This window comes from Epargyreus clarus, unplaced genomic scaffold (genome assembly GCF_041222505.1).
Source record: "Epargyreus clarus isolate Ecla_fem2 unplaced genomic scaffold, WU_Ecla_fem_2.2 ptg000033l, whole genome shotgun sequence".
NCBI classification, from domain to species: Eukaryota; Metazoa; Arthropoda; class Insecta; order Lepidoptera; family Hesperiidae; genus Epargyreus; species Epargyreus clarus.
In genome coordinates this window covers 441867-458641 of record NW_027332238.1, presented here as the reverse complement: position 1 = coordinate 458641, position 16775 = coordinate 441867, and the positions used below count along the sequence as shown (strand labels likewise).

Sequence of the window (16775 nt, the reverse complement as noted above, 5' to 3'; positions counted from 1 at the left end):
ATTGCACTCATGCTCATATTTTCTTTCACCATTGAATTTAATATTATGTTAAATTTATTTCTAATACACATAATTTTATAAAATCAGGTATCACAGATTTAAACAGGAACTTGAAGATGGTAGACTGATGGATATTTGGACTTACATATGCAAAATAGATCCAACAACAAAAACTAGCTCTTGAGAAAGTAGGTCTTTTAGTAAAAGTTAAATTGCTTAATTCATGGCTGGTATCACTGATATCTGTATATTTTAAAGAAAAAATGTACCATGTGTGGCGTATTCGTTATACCACAACCTGATTTAACAAGAAAAATCGCTGTAATAAAATATTGGACCAACACCTTTGATATCAAGTTAAATCGCTTTCGCTTATGAAATTGGGCCAGATCCTTCGAAGACCGGTTTTGCATCGAGGCGCGCGCGCCGGCTCAGCGGCCGGCGGAGGGACACTTGCTTTCGGTCCGCCTTTCTTATCACGCGCGCTTGCTTACTTATTTATGCTTTTGTAGTTTTAATACTAATTGTAATTTAATCGCTAAAGTAATAAACTGCTTTGTTTCATTCTAAATAATATTCTTCATTCTCTCGTCTCTCACTCTTTCTTTTCACTTCTTTCCTCTTGATTCGTGTCTAGTTAATTTAAATTTAAATATTTTACAAGTAGTTCAAATAATAGCGGTGAGAATAATGCCTAATTTATCTTGCTAAATTCATAAATCCCGCTATACATGCTTGAATATTTTTTGCACATACGAAAGTTGATGTGGAGATGCCATTTGTGATAGTAACTAAAAAAACGTTTTTGTGAGTTGGATCAATTTTGCATAACTACGTCCATTTGTAATCAAGCTCAGGATAGTAGTCTTCCCTAAGGTCGGCTACAAGTGCAGCTGCTACTCCTGAGGATTGAGTGTAAACTCCTCATATAAGTGACTCTCCCTTACCAACCCCATCAAACGTTTTTATTTGTAGTCATAGATTAGTAAAGAATAAAGATACTTCGCCGCCTTGAAATTGAATGAAGCCACAAACGGCTTATTAGTAAGTTCTTTTTTTGAATTCTCGACAAATAAAAACATTTTTAGAGAAAATTTACGAATAAATAACTAATACTGCATAATTTACATAATAAATAAATAATTATTTCAAATATTTTAGGGACATTTTAGCACGGAGACATGGCAAAGCTTTTTTACGTAACCATTTCAATTGTCAAAACTGGGAACATTTTCTTGTTAGGAGTGAGTAATCTTTACTAATCTATGTTTGTAATATAGATCACATAGGCTTATTCATTTTAAATATTAACAAGTACCTTATAATCTTCACAGTAGTCTAAACTTCTAGTACTTTTTTTGATTTCACTTCGATTTTATAACAATATCACTGTCTCACCATGAAGTATTTTCTCTAAATTTACCAAATATAATACCACAAATAATTTATCACAAATATCAATAAGTTACTTCATTATATTATCAAAAGATATAGTTTTATTTGTAATTACGTTAAATATTATAAATTAATTAGTTATCTGTTAAATTAATGTTAATGTTTTACGCCGTAAAAATTTACGTAGTAAAATATATACTTGACAACAATTTGCAGTTTCCCGCCTTTTTATGGCGCGCGTTCAGCATTGGATTTGCATTACTTTAGTCCTTATATGATTCACTGATAATATTGGGCATTCTGCCACAGTACTGCAAATTAAAACATTGTAAAATATGTTTACGTTGCATTTCTGGAGAAATAAAAAAATAGGAACGTAAAATTTTGCAACGCGAGTTGCTATGCACAACAGAACAAATATTGTCTGTTTAAAGTTGTGTTAATTGTGAATGATTTGTTCGCTAGATGTAAATTTGATTGATATAAATTATTTTACGTCACAAATAAATTACTTTAAAGATTTTGCGGTTACAGTATTTAAAAAATATAGTGATATCTGTTGTAAATTCTCATAAACATAACTCATCTAAGATTATATAATATTTATGATTTATGATTATGAATAAAAATATTTTACAGTCATACAATATTTATTATTACTAAAATAGTAAATCTTCATTATTTTGTATATTGGGGTCGGATGCAGTCGTATGCGACCAAGTTCGATGGTTGTACGACCCGTCATAAAAATCGAATTAAGAGTTTTGTAAGCGCGCCATCTTTGACTCGTTAATCAGGCGGTCGAGTTTTTCTCTCGCGTGTAAAAGATTCCTTTCTAATCTGTATGATAACCTCAAAGCGTTATGCTCATTAATATTTGGAATTCCCAAAATGATGCATTTATGTATCTCATCAAATGTTGTATCGCCGATTTTAGCGACAACATCACTGCTCTGAATTTGATCTTTGTTTAGAATAATCTGGAAATCTCTGACAAGGTTTCGTAGCAAATCCTCGATGATATCTTGAATTTTTTCTTTATCTGTCAATGTCAAATCCCTGTCTTCTGACATGACGTATTCTGTCAAAGCGGATTTGAAGTTTTCTTGAAAGATGACGTCATCCACTTCTTTTTTTAACTCGATCAATTTGTCATCTGTGGTCGTGGTGTCAACAGCCAAATCTTCGTTTATGGGATAAGCTGATGCTAGCGCCATGACGCAAAACAGAAATATTTGTGACTCTGAAAAATAATAATTTTGAAATTAAAATGTAGAAAAAATATAATTGATGTAAATTGAACAATAACATTCTGGAAAATTCCCGAGAGGATCACAAAATTGTAACAAACACTTTTGATTCTTTATATAAAAAAATATCAAAAAAAATATAAAAATATTAATGTTTTAGGGCGATTTAATACAAAATGATGCTTAAAATTTAAAAAAAAAACAAGAAAACCAAATTTGTTTTAAGTCTTCTTATTTATAAATTGAAACCGTGTTCGTAAAGCCTATTAAGGGTTAAGTATGGTCTACAAAATGAGAAGACATTTTCTTAATAGGTCCCTTTTAAATCAAACGAACTGATGATTACAGTATAACTTAGATAATTAAACCAACCAGTATAACGATGTTGCGAATAATGGATGCGTTTGTGTTATGGCAACAAATAACATCGTATACCGCGAGCATAGATTAGTAAAGATTACTCACTCCTAACAAGAAAATGTACCCAGTTTGGAGAATTGAAATAGTTGCGTAAAAAAGTTTTGCCACGTCTCCGTGCTAAAATGTCCCTAAAATATTTGAAATAATTATTTATTTATTATGTAAATTACGCAGTATTAGTTATTTATTCGTAAATTTTCTCTAAAAATGTTTTTATTTGGCAAGTATTCAAAAAAGAACTTACTAATAAGCCGTTTGTGGCTTCATTCAATTTCAAGGCGGCGAAGAATCTTTACTAATCTATGACCGCGACTGAAAAAGAGACCGACGTGCGAGCAGTAAAACACTCCTTTTTGAAATGTTTCTTGGCGTAATATAATGGTGTTGAAATAAGGTTAACATGGTATCAGACTCTATATGGTATTTTGAGGTGGTAGAACCCTTTGTGGTTCGACTCCAGCGGCACCACCGCCACATTTCTACCTAATAACAGCAGTGTTAGGCGCTGCTGTGTTCCGGTTTGAAGGGTAAGGGAGACAGAGTTTTCCGAGGCGTTCCAGCTTAGTCCTCAGGGGTTGCGGCGCATCTGTGACCGACCTTAGGTAGGAATATCTAATCCTATCTGGGGTTGATTACAGATGTCCGTACGGCAGTAGCCACTTACCATCAGGTGGACTGCATGCTCGTCTGCTACTCCTATATTATATAAAAAGACTCATATTTGGGTTTTTTTGAATTAAGTCTCTTTTATTTTAAGAGTGCGATATCTATTGCTCGTTTAAGGGTATAAAATAACTTACTCATTGTGGCCGACACTCACAACTGTGTGTGATATATGAGGAAAATTGCCACGTTATTAGACATACTGGTTATGCAATATGTGACAATTCATCATATTATAAACTCCTTTGCAAAAAAAACGGGCACCTTACACACACACTTTACCTTAGCTTTTCTATGGGTAAATATTATTATATTTTTAGTATGTCATTAGCTTGGATGACTAGAAATTTCTTATTATCAATGAGAATCTAGTTTTTTAACACTTTTATCCTGGTATCGGTGTTTTAGTCAATGTAAACAGAGAGCCGTGTTAAAATGGACATTTTTATGGGTATAATGAAATTAAGACTACGAGTATTTTTATGGTATTTTAATAAAAGAGACATTAAAAAATAAAAATTAATAACGAGTATGACCTCCTCTTGCAGCGATTACGGCATGTAATCGTCTTGGCATGCTTCCCACCAGGCTTTTGATGGTGTCCTGTGGAATGTGTTCCCACTCAGTCGAGATTACACGTTTAAGCTCTCTGATGTTTTGTGGAGGTGGTTGGACAGATCGTACTCGCCTTTTTAGGAGGTCCCAAACATGCTCAATGGGGTTAAGGTCGGGGCTCCGCGCTGGCCAATCCAAACGACGAATACCGACCTCTTGCATATAAGCATCTACGTCGCCAGAACGGTGGGCCCGAGCATTATCGTCCATGTAAATGGCATCTTCACCAATTACAGTCAGTGCGGGTTGTGCATTTTGAGAAAGGATTTCTGTTATGTACCTATGCGCATTTAGTGAGCCATTTTCTATGAATACTATCTCGGTACGATAGTTGGAAGTTACGCCCGCCCAAAACATAACGGACCCTCCACCATAAGGGGTGATTTCTTCAAAACACACATCGGCATAGCGTTCCCCTGGTCTTCGTAACACTCGCCGACGTCGGTCCTCACCATGCAGACAAATTCGAGCCTCATCGGAGAAGAGTACGCTACTCCAGTTACCTGGTGTCCAAGATAGGCAATTTCTAGCGAACCTCAACCGCGCAATCCGGTGCTCACGGAGTAACTTGGGGGCCCGCGCTGGTCGTCGACTACGTATATCAGCAGCTAAAAGTCTTCTCCTCACAGTCCATAGGCTAACTTGTGCTCCTCGTACCTCTTCAAGGTTTCTTTTGAGGTCTATGTAACTGCATTTGCGGTTCCTCAGCGCCTGAGTCACTAAAAAGCGATCGTCTCGCGGCTGTGTGCAACGTTTTCTCCCAGAACCTTGCCTTCTCTGAACGGAACCTGTCTCTTGGTATCGAGTCCAGGTTCTTTGTACGGTTGAACGACTCACGTTTAACCGCTGTGAGACGTAACATTGGCTACACCCCTCTTCCAGCAGCGCTATAATTTTACTAGCTCTCATTGCTTTTTCTGCCATTACGATAGACACAAAGATATCTGTTTTAAGTCACAATAAGGCAGAATTATGCGATAAACATAAATTGTTGTACTAAAAATAACGAAAAGTTACTTTTAGTTGCTTGATAACCTTTTAACCGCAAACCCGCGAAAAGTGTCACAAAATGAAAAAGGGATTAATAATTTAAAAAACAAAAGTTTTGAATTTGGAATGAACTTTTTTTCATACCCAGACTCTTTATTAAGTGCCAGTAACATAGTTTGGCTATTAAAACCTCTGAAGAACTAAATTATTACCAATAATGTTAAAAAATCAAACCCGCCCGTTTTTTTTGCAAAGGAGTGTATTATTCATCTAGAAATTTAATAAAATTGCCTTAGTGCGAGTCGAACTCGCTCACGGAGGGTTCCGTAGCACTCGTTACTTTTTAGTTCTATAAGCGTAAAAACGGAGCCCTGTTACTAAGCCTCCGCTGTCTTTCCGTCCGTCCGTCTGTCACAGTGCTCTATCTCCTGAACCGTAATATATAGACCCTTGATTATTTTACAAGGTATGTATAAGGGTGGCCGCTATAACAACGAATATTAAAAATAAAAAAACAATGTGAGCCGTCACGGGACGCCTGGCAGATGTAAACCATCGACATTATTTTGTAAAAGTAATATGCAGAAAAGAACATATTGTGATAGGAACTAAATATGTCATAATGATAAAATAAAATATTACGATCTTTGCGCATGGCGACGCGTCGCCACACCGTACACACTACTGCATATAGACTGTATATATATACCATCGTATAGCGTGGCACGGCATGCGTCGCCACGCCAGAAATCGGTTTTACGTGCGGCTATAGATGTTTCACATCAAAAAACTTGAAAATATATGGGGGTCTTGATACAAACAACTGCTATTTTTCGAAGATTTTTGCTTTATCTATTGAACCGTAATAGGTAGATAGTTCACATTTTCACAATGCATTTACGTCTATGGCTGCTACGTTCCAATATTGAAAATAAATGAAAATTGGTACAGAACCCTCCGTGTGCGACGTCTCACACTTGGCCAATTGTGTCCCACTGGGCAATGTCCCCCACAACTGGCGGAGCCCATCTTCCACCTACTTTCATCATCTACCCATTACTGTCCCACTGCTGGGCACATGTCTCCTCAGAATGACCATAAGGCCATAGTCCACAGCGCTGGACAAATGCGTATTGGTAGACTTCACATACCTTTGAAAACTTTTTTTAGACTTCTCAGGTATGCATTCCTCACGATGTTTTCCTTCACCGTTTAAGCAAGTGATAAATAATTTCTAACACGCACAATGCACATATTTGAAAAATCAGAAGTGCGTGGGATTTGACCTCGGACCCCTCAAGCGAGCTGAGTTCCTCAACCACTAGAAGGATGAGGGCCCGTGGCAGTCCTCCACGGTTCAGTTTGAACGGTCATTTTTGCCGCGTGTTTGCAAAATGTGGAATGAACTTCCTCCTGAGGTATTCCTTCAGCACTATGACATGGCGCTCTTTAAGAGAGGTGTAAAAAGAACTCTCCTTCAAAGCCGGCGATGCATTGGCGACTCTGGTGTTGCAAATGTCCATAGGCGACGGTGACTGCTTACCATCAGGTAGCCGGTCTGCCTTATCGTTAGGTTAAATTTAAAAAATAAACCTAGGCTATAATTGCCTTCCTACTTTAATACGCGTAAAATAATTCAGTATTGCATTAAACGCTTCAGCCAATTCTGATTAATTGACTACAATTTGTGACACTATAAGACATAATACTTACGCGCGGATTTGCTCACTTTTACGGAGTGCGGATGGCAATGTTATTCGAGTGTATGTTTGTGTGTCTAAGTCATATATATGTTTTTTCATTACAATACTTTTTTTATAATATAGGAGTAGCAGACGAGCATGCAGTCCACCTGATGGTAAGTGGCTACTGCCGCACATGGACATCTATAATCAACCATAGGACTAGATATTCCTATCGGAGGTCGGCCACGGATGCGCCGCTACCCCTGAGGACTAAGCTGGAACATGTCGCAAAAGTATGTCTCCCCTACCACACCTTTCAAAACGAAACAGCAGCGCCTAACACTGCTGTTATTAGGCAGAAATAGGTGTGGCGGTGGTGCTGCCGGAATCGAACTACAAAGGGTTCTACCACCTTCAAATGTAAGGTTTATGTTAATAAGAGTATATTGTTTAGAAAATAATATGTCACAGAATGGATTGTCAGAGAAAATAAAGAATGGAGTTGTTATTCAATCTTTTATTATATAAGTGTGATAAATTAATCGATATAGATATTGAAAGAATATATTTTATTTTTTTAAATACCTTCTGAGCGTTTTAACACAATTTTTAGGGTTCCGTACCCAAAGTGTAAAAACGGAACCCTATTACCAAGACTTCGCTGTCTGTCCGTCTGTCGCAGGGCTATATTTCCGGAACCGTAATAGATAGACATATGAATTTTTTACAGAGGATGCATAACGGTGGCCGCTATAACAACAAATATTAATAATAAAATAAAGTTGCATATTAAAGGGGATCTCCATACAACAAATCGGCATTTTTCGATCTAACTGTTCAACCGTACTAGAGAACCGTTTAAAATTTTTACAATCCGTTTATTACTATAACTGGTATTATAATAAATACAAATAAGAACCATAAAACATATTTTAATATAGTTATTTTACTTTTATTATATGTTGTTTACGTATCATTGATCATCACCCCAACGCCATCTATTGTTGTCTGATATAATTACATATTGTTGAAAATAATAAAATAAATAAAAATCCATATCGGTCAGACGCGAGGCTCGGCTATCTGAGAAATATAATATTTATAGTTACTTAGTGTATATTATTTGTATTAATTAAATGGATGATAAGCCTAATGGCTGTGAAAGGAAAACAGGAAAATAAACAAATTGAACGTCATTAATGTTGATTACTTGCCGACACACTTGTGACGCTCACACTTCACTAATAGGAGCTATTTTATTTTGTTTACGATAGGGGAACCTTCAAAAGATACCCTGTGCCGTAGGAGCGGCACTAGGTTATGTGGGATTCTTACCGCTCTAAACCCCCCCGGTGGCCGTCCTCGGCGTGGCGTAGAGGACTCTGGGATCTCCAGAGGAACGTAACCGGAGTCCTCTTAGTGCGTTGCCCATCGGGCTCCGCCTAGGTGAGCGTGACGCTCGCCACACCGTCTGGTGTGCACAGCGGTATGCGACCACACATACCGTCGTCCTTCCCGGGGTCGCTGTCCAGGCGGTTCGAGCTCCTACTCTTACCACCCGCAACCCTGGAAGCCCCTTTTAGTCGCCTCTTACGACAGGCAGGAGATACCGTAGCCTATTCTGGTTCCGGAACTTTCACCGGTCACCGGGTAACTTTTGCAGGTTTCCTCCTCGTAAACAAAAAAACACATGTTATTTTTTTGTATTTGTCAAATATTTTGCACAATAAAAGATCTTGGATAAAAAACATTTAAATTGGATAAAAAGTTCAAACATTACATAATAAAATAATTGGTCAAGCACGAATCGAACTCGCACACTGGTTCCGTACTACCAAAATTTCATTTGTTTTTAATTTTTAAATATTTGTTATCATAGCGAGGGCCGGATTTAAGGGAGGGCAACCGGGGCGGCAGCCCCGGGGCCTCCACAAAAGAGGGGCCCCCACAATAGAGACGTCGGATTTTTTTTTAAATTTTGACTAGTAAATACTAGTACAAAAAAATTATCTTTTCCTTTGATATTTTTTTTCGCTGTTTTACCTTTATCTACAGTATTTTGTACAAACATGAATACTAGAAGAATCTACCTGCGTTTCACAATAAAATATTTATTGAAAAACTCAACTGAAAAAATTGTTCATTATATTCGGAAAATAATTTGGGGCCAGAGGGCCTCCACTCCTTTGTTGCCCCAGGGCCTCTCAATCCGGCTCTGAAAACGGAACACTATTACTAAGACTCCGCTGTCGGTCCGTCTATGAAAGGGTTCTACCTCCAGAACCGTAAAAATAGACATTTTAATTTTTAACCATAGATTAGTAGAGATTACTCACTCCTAACAAGAAAATGTAACCAGTTTTGATCATTTAAATTGTCACTTTCATCTATTTTCGTCTTTAAAAAATATTGAAAAAATGTCGTTTTCAGATCATTTACGAACTATATTTCTCCGCACTTTACTTCGATTTCGTGTTTTTGCACCACTTAACTGCTCATGTCGGCATTGTTCCGCGTAAATTACACGATGACAGCCATTAAATGGCTGACAGAATTGTTAGCCGTTTAAGCCATTTAATGGCTTCCTTCAATACTCGTACAAGGCGGTGAGATATCTATACTTATCTATGTCTTTAACAGAGTATCTATAACGGTGGCCGCGAAACAACAAATACTAAAAATATAAAATAGTTGAAATTAACTGACAGTCGCCATAGAATGAAATTAATTTTTCGACGTTTTTCGCTTTATCTATTGAACCGTAATGGGTAGACAGTTCAAATTTTCACGTATTTACTTCAATGGCTGTTATAATAATAAATACTAAAAATAAAAAAATCTGCTACAGAACCGTCACTATACGAGTTTGAGTCGCACTTGGCCAATTTTTAGCCTTTACCTCTGCTTGGTTCGTCCGCTTGCATTTCATACGAAAGTTGAAGTACTAAAAATGAAAAAATATGAAAATTTTGGTTCCGTACCACTAAAATGTTCGCGAATGATGATTGGTCAATTATTTAAAGCCGGCGATGCATTGGCGACTCCTCTGGTGTTGCAAATGTCCATAGGCGACGGTGACTGCTTTCCATCAGTAGGACTACCATGAGTTTACAAAAGTATTACTCGCTAGCGACTGCGTAAAATAAATGTATGAAAAATTGTACAGCGCCTCTGGTGGTTACTCGTAGAACTAAAATCCGTAGTGACGTAACTCGATACGTAAAAAACCTATCGAAATCAAATCGCTAGCGAATGTCATTATGATCTATTGCCATACAAATTCGGTCCCATGAGTCATTAATTTGACAGACGTTGTCAAGAAATACCGTAACGATAGTAGTTATGTTATTCACTAGCAAAATGACAATAGTTTTCTATTTACCATTTCTATAGTGGCGTTTCTATGCCAACTCATGGTAATGCTACAGGCAGCCCGTCTGTCTTATCGTTAGGTTACATATATAAAAAAAAAAATGTTCACTAGCTATTCTGTTAAGTATACTGTTCACTTGCAATAACTTGGTGTATTACAAAATTGCTAGGAAGTAATATATATTCCATCGCTAACGTCAAAGTTACTGTTATTGTAACTAACGCAAACTTTAACGGCCCCACGGTGAAACCAACCCTTGGAATCCTTACTCCTTACTAATATATAAATCCGAAAGTAACTCTGTCTGTCTGTCTGGTTGTCTCTTCTTCACACCTAAACCACTAAACCGATTTTAATGAACTTTGTACAAAGATAGTCAAGACCCGAGAAAGGACATAGGATAGTTTTTATCCCGGAAATCCCACGGGAACTAGGGATGGCGATCTAAGATCGATTAATCGGAGAATCAATCTTTTGGACCCAAAACATCGATTATTTTAATACATATTAATAAGGATTGAATCGTAAACTATGCATTTGATCAAGTGATCTTTAGCAAAGTTGAAGGTACGAATTTACAGTTTTATGTATGTTAGTATGTTATATTATTTTCTTTTAAACGCGGGCGAAGGCGCGGGCAATTACTAGTATTTTATTATTAAATCAGTTTAAATGATAATTTCTCATGGTGTGACGACTCAAGTTCCACCATAAAGAAATAATTCTATGTGAACTTAAAATAATTACTTTTAAAAAATTTAAATGTCGACACATACAAAGTTTCTTGAATCACTTCTCCACGTTCGACTCCGGCGGCACCACCGCCACACCTATTTCTGTTATAACAGCAGTGTTAAGCTGCTGTGTTCTGGTTTGAAGGAGGCGTTCCAACTTTATTTTTAGGGGTAGGGGCGCATCTGAACCCGATATCAGGTAGGAATCTAACCTATCTGGGATTGATTACAGATGTCCATGGGCGATAGTAACCACTTACCATCAGGACTGCATGCTCGTCTGCTACTCCTATATTATAGCGGCACCACTGTCACACCTATTTCTGCCTAATAACAGACAGACAGACAAGACATAATTGGTATGATGACAGTATTAAAAAGTCGAAGAATAAATGATTTAATTAAAAACGATATATTGAAAGAATTCTAAAAAATTACCCAGTTTTAATAAAAACTTTAAGATTTATTATATTTTCAATAAAATAATAGTATAAAATACTGCAGTCGGCCATCTTGTCTGAAACGCTAATCGGGGCGGAATGACGTCATTTTTTGGCGTGTCACCGTATTGCTTGAACTTTTCTATGGGATATCGAAGCGTGACGTCACTCACGGACGCCATGACACCCGTGAGCGTTTTTTTTTATTTATTAGAGAATACAAACGGTATCAAAATACAATATTACAGAAATATGATAATATCCAACATTTTATTTAACTTTGCAACCACCGTTTTTGCACTATTTACTGGTTCTTTAGTGGTTAATAATTCAATGATAGTTAACAAGATGAAATAAATATAGTTTAAAAAACTATAAAACTAGCTTTTATGATAAAATGAACTAAAAAGTATAAAATAATTTTCAATCTAGGAAACAATGGAAAAAGGAATGGAAATGTAAAAAGTGGGGTGCTTCATTTATCAGGTTCGAAAAGCGCCCCACACTTTTTCCACAATTATACTATTTACTGTTCCTTAATTGATTCCTAGATTGAAGATTATTTCTTTGCTTTTTAATTGATTTTAACATAAAAGCGTGTTTTTTAGTTTTTTAAACTATATTTATTTTATTAATTTTTAGTATTTGTTGTTATAGCGACCACCATCATGCATCGTTTGTAATAAAATCAAGTGTCTATCTATTACGGTTTAAGAGATAAAGCCCTGTGACACACGAACAGATAGTTTGGACAGACAGACAATTAAGGAACAGTAACAGGGTGGTGCAAAATTAATCACCCTATTTTGTTTTTGAATAATTTGTATACTGAATAAAAAAAGGGATTTTGAGTAATAGAAATCTGTACCAGGACCTGTAACTTTTTTTTGACAATTAGAAAATATGATATCTCTCAGGTGTCTTCCACCAGCGTAGATACAAATTTATACATACAACCCAAGCTAATAAAAGCGTGTTAAAAAGTATTTATGTTGTACAGGATTTCATGATGTTAGTAATTAGACTTTTTGAATGTACTAGGGCGCGTTACCAAGATACTCGTATCTATAGAGCTAAATAAATTGTTATAAGAATACTAGCTGACCCGGCAAACGTCGTGTTGCCATATAAATAAAAAAAAAATGTTAAGGCTGAACAACCCTTATCACTTAGTGGTATGAAAAATAGATAGCAGCCGATTTTCAGACCTACTGAATATGCATATACAATTTGGTGAAAATCGGTACAGCCGTTTCAGAGGAGTACGGTAACTAACACTGTGACACGAGAATTTTATATATAAGATAGTAATCGGTACAATGGTGCTCGCTCACCCATATTAGTTTTCACGCTTAATTCAAAATTTGTTTTAAAAATGCTAACATTTTCATTATAATTTATTGTCGAAATAATACGATTTTTTGATACAGGAGACATGTACCTACATTATAGAAGGGAATTTCAAAATTTGTCATCATGTTCGACTCCGGCGGCACCACACCTATTTCTGCCTCATAACAGTAGTGTTAGGCGCTGCTGTGTTCTGGTTTGAAGGGTGTGGTAAGGGAGACATACTTTTCCGAGGCGTTCCAGCTTAGTCCTCAGGGGTAGCGGCGCAACTGTGACCGACCTCAGGTAGGAATAGCTAATCCTATCTGGGTTTGATTACAGATGTCCATGGGCGGCAGTAGCCACTTAAAATCAGGTGGACTGCAAGCTCGTCTGCTAGCTAGCGGCGTATTTATAACAGGTTCTCGGAAAGAAATCGGAAAGAAAAGTTGATTACAGATGTCCATGGGCGGCAGTAGCTTACACCAGATAGTCTGCATGCTCGTTTGCTACTTCCATATTAAAGAAGACAAAATATAGATGACATTTTAATTTAATCCTCAGGGGTAGCGGATTATTTGTAGCCGTCCTCGGGTGGATCTAATTTATCTGGGGTTCATTACAGATGTCCATGGGCAGTAGCTCACATAAGGTAGTCTGCTTGCTCGTTGCTACTGTTATATTTGAGCCTAATGATAAAGCAGACGTGCTACCTGATGGAAAGTAGTCAACATCGCCTATGAACATTTGCAACACCAGAGGAGTCGCCAATGTATCGCCGGCTTTAAAAGAGAGCTCTTTTTGCACCTTTTTTGAAGAGCCCCATGTCATAGCGCTCCGGGAATACCTCAGGAGGAAGTTCATTCTTAATTCAGGAGGAAGTTCAAATAACCAACATAAAACATAGATGACATTTTAATAAAACATTTCAATTAAACGATTTACGTAAGAAAATCTATTCCAGATCTTATTTTATCAGTTGACAAATGCAGGCTTAGTCTCATTCACGCCTGTCGATTTATCTCAATTTGCTGAGCTTAGGCAGGGGAGGTTAGGGTAGAACGGACTAGTGGTAGATTAAATTAAAATACTTAACTTTTTTATATTTGACCTAACGATAAGGAAGACGGGCTACTTGGTGGAAAGCAGTTAACGACGCCCATGGACATTTGCAACACCAGAGGAGTCGCCGATGCATCGCCGGCTTTGAAGGAGAGCTCTTTTTACACCTCTCTTGAAGAGCCCAATGTTGTAGTCCTGAGGGAATACCTCAGGAGGAAGTTCATTCCACATTATGCACGTTCACGGCAAAAAACGTGAATGAATAACATTTCGACATTCAAAAAGCTAAAAATAAAAGTCCCCTAGAGATTTATTGGGATTGACGAACACAAGGGCGACGTCGCTGGGCTGACTGTCCCCCAAGACAAAATTTAATTTATAACCCTGTGCTAAATTTCACATGAAACAAATCGCATTAATCTTATATATAAAATTCTCGTGTCACAATGTTAGTTACCGTACTCCTCCGAAACTTACCGATTTTCAACAAATTTTATATGCATATTCAGTAGGTCTGAGAATCGGCTACTATATATTGTTCATACCCCTAACTGATAAGGGTTGGTCACTTAACATTTTTTTATTTATATGGCAACACAACGTTTGCCGGGTTAGCTAGTAACATATAAAAAAATTAACAAGTACTTAAGTAAAGCAGTACAGCACAGTAGCACTATATATTAAATTATCAGTCGCATGAAATCATAGTATAAGTTATTAATTATGTATAGCAGGAAATAAAAGGCTTTTTTATTTTTTTTTGATGTGAAACATCTATAGCCGCACGTAAAACCGATTTCTGGCGTGGCGACGCATGCCGTGCTATACGATGGTATATATATATACAGTCTATATGCAGTAGTGTGTATGGTGTGGCGACGCGTCGCCATGCGCAATAACTATTACCGAAGTTTTTTTTTTTTTTTTTTATATAATATAACTTACCACCTGATGGTAAGTGGCTACTGCCGCCCATGGACATCTGTAATCAACCCCAGGTAGGATTACATATTTCTACCTGAGGTCGGCCACAGATGCGCCGCTACCCCTGAGGACTAAGCTGGAACGCCTCGGAAAAGTCTGTCTCCCTTACCACACCCTTCAAACCGGAACACAGCAGCGCTTAACACTGCTGTTATAAGGTAGAAATAGGTGTGGCGGTGGTGCCGCCGGGGTCGAACCACAAAGGGTTCTACCACCTTTATGAAGTCACTGATTAAACGAATTAAGTAGTCACGATTTGAAATAAATTCGTAAATTTTTGTATTTAATGAAAATAAATGTTTATTCAATAAATAGTCATCGTTATCTGGAAAAAAATCGTAATATTTTATTTTATCATTATGACATATTTAGTTCCTATCACAATATGTTCTTTTCTGCATATTACTTTTACAAAATAATGTCGATGTTTCACATCTGCCAGGCGTCCCGTGACGGCTCACATTTTTTTTTAATTTTTATTTATTTATTTAAGTAAAGCAGTGATAGTCTGGTTGAAACTCGGCTTCTCGATCGATGTGTTTGACGTTAAAATGTCAGGCATCTTTGATTTTTATAAGTTATGTGTGCTAGAAAAAAGTATTAGAAATTAGAAATTAATTAATTATGAAGTATTGGAAAATAATTATCTATTTAACGGTGAAGGAAAACAATGTGGACACCTGAGAGACATATAAAAAATCTCAAAAGTATGAGAAGTCTACCAATACGTACCTACTTGGCCAGCGTGGTGGATTCAGAACGTTGTCGAGCCCACGAAGGTTTCTGAGTTGGTACGACTAATTTACGACAGATAGCGCCACTGTCATTCCAATGAAGGTACAAATCCTTCAGTAGTATGTAGAGATGGGCAAAACACCCGGTTTAAACCCAGTACTGGGTTTAAACCCGATAAAGACCCGTTTATACCCTCCCACAGGGTATTTATTTGGGTATTTAAAAATGATTTCATAAAATCTGCAGACAGTTTTTAAAATAGTTCAAATATTTATTGAATAGATATACTAGAAGTTTCTATGGTATTTTCAACGTTATTACATTTTTTAATGTTATATTTTTGAGGTTTTACCACCTTTTTTACCCGACTACCACAGAAAGATTATGTTTTTCGCGCATATTTTGTATGTTTATAAATCTTTTTAATACGTTCCGATCTGGATAGATAAATTTCGACAGTTAAGGTGTCGTTATATTTGTCTAAAATATAGACTGCATCAAAAGCATAGACTGATTGGCTTCTTACCTAAGTCTGGTTCTATAATGGCGTGATAAAATGGCCTTTTGGCGCTGTAAATGTCATTTTACAGTGCATATTCAGTACAGTATGATCATCAAAGTAATAATTGTGCTTAAAAATGGATAAATATGCATGAAAATAGTAAATACCCGAATAAAACCCATTTTCGGGTTTAAACCCTATTTCTTCCCAACGACCGGGTAAAAACCCGGTTTATTCCCGATGGGTTTAAACCCTCTGCCCATCTCTAGTAGTATGTGTCTAGTTATTTTTTTAATGCGGGCGAAGCCGCGGGCAAAAACTAGTTTTATATAATAAACTAGAAGGTAAACACGTTTAAAAGAAAATAATATGACATACTAACATACATAAAACAGCAAATTCGTACCTTCATTGGAAAGAAAGTGGCGCCATCTGGCGAAAATTGGTCGTACCAACTCTGAAACCTTTCTGGTCTCATGGACAACAACTTTGCTAAAGATCATCACTTGATCAAATGCATAGTGTACGATTCAATCCTTAGTAATATCGACATAAAATAATCAACTTTTTGGTCCAAAAGATCGATTCTCCGATTAAT

At 36.8% G+C, this 16775-nt stretch overlaps 1 protein-coding gene across 1 annotated transcript; it reads right to left on the bottom strand.

Moving 5' to 3' along the window:
- Nucleotides 1-2032: 2032 nt before the first annotated feature.
- On the bottom strand, nucleotides 2033-3915 carry LOC140755504 (uncharacterized). Its single transcript, XM_073090794.1, has 2 exons — nucleotides 3866-3915; nucleotides 2033-2638 (listed from the first exon to the last, which is right to left on the bottom strand). The coding sequence occupies exons 1-2, from the start codon at nucleotides 3867-3869 to the stop codon at nucleotides 2151-2153; spliced, it is 492 nt and encodes a 163-aa protein (XP_072946895.1). The 5' UTR covers nucleotides 3870-3915; the 3' UTR covers nucleotides 2033-2150.
- Between the last annotated feature and the right edge of the window lie 12860 nt (nucleotides 3916-16775).